Source organism: Littorina saxatilis, linkage group LG16 (assembly GCF_037325665.1).
Source record: "Littorina saxatilis isolate snail1 linkage group LG16, US_GU_Lsax_2.0, whole genome shotgun sequence".
NCBI lineage: Eukaryota > Metazoa > Mollusca > Gastropoda > Littorinimorpha > Littorinidae > Littorina > Littorina saxatilis.
Genome location: NC_090260.1, coordinates 10180749 through 10188248, shown reverse-complemented (window position 1 = coordinate 10188248; position 7500 = coordinate 10180749). Strand labels below are relative to the sequence as shown.

The following is a 7500-nucleotide window of genomic DNA, read 5'->3' as shown; positions in this document are numbered from 1 at the left end:
AAATCAACAACAACAACAACAACAACAACAACAACACCAACAACAACAACAACAGCAACAACAACGACAACGACAACAAACAGAAAAAACGACAACAGCAACAATAACAACATCAACAGAATCACCACCACCACCACCACCACCACCAACAACAACAACAACAACAACAACAACAACAACAACAACAATAACAACAACAACACTTACCACTGTGAATGGACCCCCAGCCAGTCACGGTACAGACGAGACCCTCAAAAGTTTCACTGGCTTCGGGCAGACAGGCGGTCCTGGCGAACTGTCCGGTGAGGTCCACAGGGTGAGACAGCTTGATCAGGGCGATGTCGTTCTCGTAGGTGTTCTGGTTGTAGTTGCGATGGCGATAGATGTGTGATACGCCGATCACGTGACTGTTGCTGACGTGTCCGATGTCGTTGATACCCACCGCCACCGTCCAGTACTGTTGCACCGTGCTGAAAAGAGCAGGATGTTGTATACAAGTGTACTGCGGAAACTTTTTTTTTCTCATTTTATTTCTTCTTCATTTTTGCGTTCATGGACAAAACTCCCATGTATACTCGTGTTGTTGCACAAGTGGATGTGTACATGCATGACCGCCTTCATCCTCCCACTTGTGATCGAGCCATACACGCCAATTGTGGGGGATGCATGACCGCCTTTATCCTCCCACTTGTGATCGAGCCATACACGCCAATTGTGGGGGATGCATGCTTGTGTTTTTCGTGTTTCTATAACCCACCGGACTCGGACATGAACTACAGGATCTTTTCCGTGCGCACTTGGTCTTGTGCGTATGTGTCCTAGCTGTGTGTTTTTAACTATTCATGCGAAGAAATTGTGAATAAAATTGTGTTTAAACCAAAGGGGGACAAGGCACTACCAAGGCTGCACATACGGGAGGTCGACAAAATCTCCACCCTTAACCCACCAGGCGCGGCCCCCACACACCTGCCGCTCCTGTCTCTGTACCCCCACACACCTGCTGCTCCTGTCTCTGTACCCCCACACACCTGCTGCTCCTGTCTCTGTACCTCCACACACCTGCCGCTCCTGTCTCTGTACCCCCACACACCTGCCGCTCCTGTCTCTGTACCCCCACACACCTGCCGCTCCTGTCTCTGTACCCCCACACACCTGTCGCTCCTGTCTCTGTACCCCCACACACCTGCCGCTCCTGTCTCTGTACCCCCACACACCTGCCGCTCCTGTCTCTGTACCCCCACACACCTGCCACTCCTGTCTCTGTTCCCCCACACACCTGTCGCTCCTGTCTCTGTACCCCCACACACCTGCCGCTCCTGTCTCTGTACCCCCACACACCTGTCGCTCCTGTCTCTGTACCCCCACACACCTGCCGCTCCTGTCTCTGTACCCCCACACACCTGCCGCTCCTGTCTCTGTTCCCCCACACACCTGTCGCTCCTGTCTCTGTACCCCACACACCTGTCGCTCCTGTCTCTGTTCCCCCACACACCTGTCGCTCCTGTCTCTGTACCCCCACACACCTGCCGCTCCTGTCTCTGTACCCCCACACACCTGCCGCTCCTGTCTCTGTACCCCCACACACCTGCCGCTCCTGTCTCTGTACCCCCACACACCTGTCGCTCCTGTCTCTGTACCCCCACACACCTGTCGCTCCTGTCTCTGTACCCCACACACCTGTCGCTCCTGTCTCTGTTCCCCCACACACCTGTCGCTCCTGTCTCTGTACCCCCACACACCTGTCGCTCCTGTCTCTATACCCCCACACACCTGCCGCTCCTGTCTCTGTACCCCCACACACCTGTCGCTCCTGTCTCTGTACCCCCACACACCTGCCGCTCCTGTTTCTGTACCCCCACACACCTGTCGCTCCTGTCTCTGTTCCCCCACACACCTGTCGCTCCTGTCTCTGTACCCCCACACACCTGTCGCTCCTGTCTCTGTACCCCCACACACCTGCCGCTCCTGTCTCTGTACCCCTGCCTCATGTATGTACCCCCTTCCTTTAATACACTGAGTTGATCCTCAGATAGCTACAGACATTCACGAACAGACATAGACAGACACGCGGTTCAAAGACTCACTCTTCAAAGCAATGTGCAGCAGTGAGGACCCACTGCTTGTCTATCAGTGTTCCTTTTTTTTTTTTTTTTTTTTTTTTTTTTTAACCTCAGTTGCATGCAGGTTTGCTACTACTATTCTTGTTTGCCTTATTATTATTTTGTATTTGTATTTATTTTGTGTGTGTGTGTGTGTGGCTTGGAGCAAACCTTCTTCATAGGTCTTTTCTTTTCTCAGTCAAATGTGTACATTGTTAAATCAACAAACCTATCAGTGTTCCTTCACACAAGACCTGACTTCTATCGTAAAGTAGCTGACACAAGGTACCAAGACTCACTCTTCAAAGCAATGCGCCGCAGTGAGCACCCACTGCTTGTCTACCTGACTTCTATCGTAAAGTAGCGGACACAAGGTACCAAGACTCACTCTTCAAAGCAATGCGCCGCAGTGAGCACCCACTGCTTGTCTACCTGACTTCTATCGTAAAGTAGCGGACACAAGGTACCAAGACTCACTCTTCAAAGCAATGCGCCGCAGTGAGCACCCACTGCTTGTCTACCTGACTTCTATCGTAAAGTAGCGGACACAAGGTACCAAGACTCACTCTTCAAAGCAATGCGCCGCAGTGAGCACCCACTGCTTGTCTACCTGACTTCTATCGTAAAGTAGCTGACACAAGGTACCAAGACTCACTCTTCAAAGCAATGCGCCGCAGTGAGCACCCACTGCTTGTCTATCAGTGTTCCTCCACACAGGTGCTGGTACTGGTAGCGCAAAGACACCTGGAAACAAGGTATTCCGTGTATTGGTATTGGTATTAGCCTACCAGCACCGCATGTGAGCCCCATATCGGTCCCATGTTATTTCGCACATGTCTTCTGGGACCCAGTGAGCTTATCTGGGTCCCACGTGGGTAGCATCTGGGGTATGGAGTGGAACAATACCGCCCATATCCATCCTTTATGTTCCCCACATACGTGCTGGCTGGGTAGTACTGGTATTATATCATATCGTGCTGGCTGGGTAGTACTGGTATTATATCATATCGTGCTGGCTGGGTAGTACTGGTATTATATCATATCGTTATCCTCATGGAAAGTCGGGCTGCTTGCTCACTCAGACCGGCACGGTTGGCCTAGTGGTAAGGCGTCCGCCCCGTGATTGGGAGGTCGTGGGTTCGAACCCCGGTCGGGTCATACCTAAGACTTTAAAATTGGCAATCTAGTGGCTTCTCCGCCTGGCGTCTGGCATTATGGGGTTATTGCTAGGACTGGTTGGTCCGGTGTCAGAATAATGTGACTGGGTGAGACATGAAGCCTGTGCTGTGCGACTTCTGTCTTGTGTGTGGCGCACGTTATATGTCAAAGCAGCACCGCCCTGATATGGCCCTTCGTGGTCGACTTGGCGTTAAGCAAACAAACAAACAAACAAATGTCTCACTGAGGACAGGGAACAGCCATAGAGTGTGGCTCTACCCATTTGTTCTTTTGCCTGCATGCGTTTGTTCATGTTTCCAAGCCCTGAGTCTCTCGATGTGAACTTCGGGATCTTTATCGTGCGCATGCGAGCACTCGGGGGTGTTCGCGGACACCGATGAGAGTCTGCACACAGTTAACTCTGAGGAAAATAAACTCGCCGAGGGGGTCGAACCCACACCGAAAGCGACACCATGTTTCCAGGCAGCGCAGCTATCGACTGAGCTATCCCCGTCAAACAAGCTATCTACAACCAACTTTGGGATATTTTATAGGTGTTTGATCCCAAATCTAAATAGTAGTGTTTCAGCCAGAAACGTACGTGCATTTGAAGAATCTGCTTTACTTCTGCTGAAAAATGGGTTTATTTATTTGAGCAATATTCCGACATGACGTCACACGTTTTAGACCACGCCTTTCTTCAAAATTCTCGTTGATAGTGAACAATTGTGGGAAACTTACTTTTTCTTTTCATATTTGGGTTTCAGCATCTGTTTCTTTCACGAAAATCCCAATACTAGGCTTATTTGTCAACGTTTATAATAATAATAATACTACTAATAATAATAATAACTGGACATTTTTAAGTGTTCTGGGCCCTTTATAAAAGAACATAATTTACAAAATAGAACAATTAAATGTACAACCTACATAAAACAATTAATCATACGGACAAACATCACCACATGTACTGTTCACACAATATATATATATAAATGCTATACACACTATATATATACACACATACCCAGCGAACACTTTCAACAATCATACCAACTTTAAGGGAGAGGAGTACGTGCAGAAATGGAATGGAAAATATATTAGTAATAGTAGTATTAGGCCGGGTTGGTGTAACATTGTGAGAAAAAAAAAGTGGTCAACTGTTGTTTCAAAGAGCTGAGAGAGGTGCAGTGTCTGACAGAGAAGGGAAGAGCGTTCCAGAGTGGTTTATTGTTTAAAAGAGCTGAGAGAGGTAGCAGTGTCTGACAGAGGAGGGAAGAGAGTTCCAGAGTGGTTTATTGTTTAAAAGAGCTGAGAGAGGTAGCAGTGTCTGACAGAGGAGGGAAGAGAGTTCCAGAGTGGTTTATTGTTTAAAAGAGCCGAGAGAGGTAGCAGTGTCTGACAGAGAAGGGAAGAGAGTTCCAGAGTGGTTTATTGTTTAAAAGAGCTGAGAGAGGTACAGTGTCTGACAGAGAAGGGAAGAGAATTCCAGAGTGGTTTATTGTTTAAAAGAGCTGAGAGAGGTAGCAGTGTCTGACAGTGAAGGGAAGAGAGTTCCAGAGTGGTTTATTGTTTAAAAGAGCTGAGAGAGGTGCAGTGTCTGACAGAGAAAGGAAGAGAGTTCCAGAGTGGTTTATTGTTTAAAAGAGCTGAGAGAGGTGCAGTGTCTGACAGAGGAGGGAAGAGAGTTCCAGAGTGGTTTATTGTTTAAAAGAGCTGAGAGAGGTGCAGTGTCTGACAGAGAAGGGAAGAGAGTTCCAGAGTGGTTTATTGTTTAAAAGAGCTGAGAGAGGTGCAGTGTCTGACAGAGAAGGGAAGAGAGTTCCAGAGTGGTTTATTGTTTAAAAGAGCTGAGAGAGGTAGCAGTGTCTGACAGAGAAGGGAAGAGAGTTCCAGAGTGGTTTATTGTTTTAAAGAGCTGAGAGAGGTGCAGTGTCTGACAGAGAAAGGAAGAGAGTTCCAGAGTGGTTTATTGTTTAAAAGAGCTGAGAGAGGTGCAGTGTCTGACAGAGAAGAGAAGAGAGTTCCAGAGTGGTTTATTGTTTAAAAGAGCTGAGAGAGGTGCAGTGTCTGACAGAGAAGGGTCCAAGAGAGTTCCAGAGTGGTTTATTGTTTGGCCCTTTTGTCCGCTTTTTGTGCGCGCCTGTTGCACTTAATCAAATGCAAAGAAGGAGTTTTACCTGCCATGGGTATTCCCCAGCCTGGGCCCTGGAACCTCCCACAATCCTGTGACGATCGTTCACTGCCGCCACGCCACACGTACCTGAAAATATTCACATTACGATCCAGCAAAAAGCGCATTTGTCTACATTGTCCAAATGTCTTGTTATTAAATCAAGCAAGGTTTAGAATGAAAGTGAATCTGTAATCGAGCAGTTTAGATTACCGTGTTCGATTCTGAAATGGTCAAACACTGCGATCTTGAAAATGCCGCATGCGTTTTCCTTAATAAAGAAAATACTGTATTCACTAGTTAACGACGACGACACATTTTGAAAAAAAATTTGAATTTTGACGTATTCGTTTTCACGCGAGTACAGTATTTGTTCGTCTTTTACTTAATTTTCAGTAAAAAGAATTCGGGCACAGGAACGGACGACATTGAGTAGCGTCGATCTGTCGGATCTCTGCGCCCGAACCGCCTTGAGCTCATTTACACTGTGTCTGTCTCTGTCCCTCTCTCCGTCTCTCACTCTCTTCCTCTCTTTTTCTCACCCACATTCCCCCTCTCGCTCCCTCTCGCTCTCACCCAGCTCTTTCGCCCTCCCCTCCCTCTCCTCTCAATCCCTTTGTCTCTCCCTCCCCTCTCCCCCTGTCTCTCTCTCTCTCCCCTCTTTTTCCCCCTCTCCTCCTCTCTCTCTCCCCCCTCTCTCTGTCTCCCTTCCCCCTCTCTCTCTACCCCGCTCTCTCTCCCTCTTTTCCTCTCTATCTTTTTCTCTCTCTCTCTCTCCCACCTCTCTCTCTCTCTCTCTCTCTCTCTCTCTCGCTCTCCTCTCTCTCTCCCCTCTCTCTCCCCCTCTCTCTCCCCCTCTCTCTCCCCTATCTCTCTCCCCTCTCTCTCCCCCTCTCTCTCCCCTATCTCTCTCCCCCTCTCTCACTCACCCCCTCTCTCACTTTCCCCCTCTCTCACTCTCCCCCTGCCTCTCTGTCCCCCCTCCCCCTCCCCATCCCCCTCTCTCTCTCTCTCTCTCTCTCTCTCTCTCTCTCTCTCTCTCTCTCCCTCTCTCTCTCCTCTCTCTCTCTCTCTCTCTCTCTCTCTCTCTCAGACTCTCTACCAGAGTTGTGTGTGGACGTCCCATGCGACCCAGAAGAGGGAGCATGTGTGGTGGCGGGGGCGGCAGTGTGGGCGCCACCTGGGGGCGGGTGGCAGCAGTACTGCAGGAAGCCGCAGTAGGAGTAGGTCAGGTGGTACCCCTCCTGGCACGACGACGTCGAGCTAATACACACTCCGTGAAGAGAGGAGGAACACACTGAAACACGATGTATGGTTTGCGAATCGTGTCAACAATGTATATTGTTGGCCGATAAATATCAGTAGAGGTTATTGGTTGGGGTAAGGGTTAGGGTTTTCTTTTCCCAGTCGAGTCTCTCGCATCGCAACGTTCATGGCTAAACTGGAATGAAAATAGAAAACCCATTAATCAAAAATGTAAATCAATATCCAACGCAGAAGATGAAGAAGAGAATGAAAGAGTGCACTTTGCAACAGAGAGACAAACACAGAGACAAACACAGAGACAAACACAGAAACAAACACAGAGACAAACACAGAAACAAACACAGAGACAAACACAGAGACAAACACAGAGACAAACACAGAGACAAACACAGAGACAAACACAGAAACAAACACAGAGACAAACACAGAGACAAACACAGACACAAACACACAAACACATTAAACACAAACACAAACACAGAGACAAACACAGAGACAAACACACAAACACAGACACAAACACAGACACAGAGACAAACACACAAACACACAAACACAGACACAAACACACACAAACACACAAACACAGACACAAACACACAAACACAGACACAAACACACAAACACACAGACACAGACACACACAGAGACACAAACACAGACACAAACACAGACACAAACACAGACACAAACACAGACACAAACACAGACACAAACACAGACACACACAGAGACACAGAGACAAACACACAAACACACAAACACAGAGACAAACACACAAACACACAAACACAGACACAAACA

The 7500-nt window shown here is 48.2% G+C and overlaps 1 protein-coding gene across 1 annotated transcript in view; it reads right to left on the bottom strand.

Moving 5' to 3' along the window:
- Positions 1-7500, bottom strand: part of LOC138950375 (cationic trypsin-3-like) — an 18922-nt gene that overhangs the window by 2309 nt on the left and 9113 nt on the right. The window contains exons 2-5 of the mRNA XM_070322115.1: positions 6533-6727; positions 5438-5520; positions 2755-2843; positions 208-470 (exon numbers count right to left, since the gene is read on the bottom strand). Of these exons, the coding sequence (XP_070178216.1) occupies positions 208-470; positions 2755-2843; positions 5438-5520; positions 6533-6727 (630 nt within the window). The remainder of the gene's footprint in view (positions 1-207; positions 471-2754; positions 2844-5437; positions 5521-6532; positions 6728-7500) is intronic.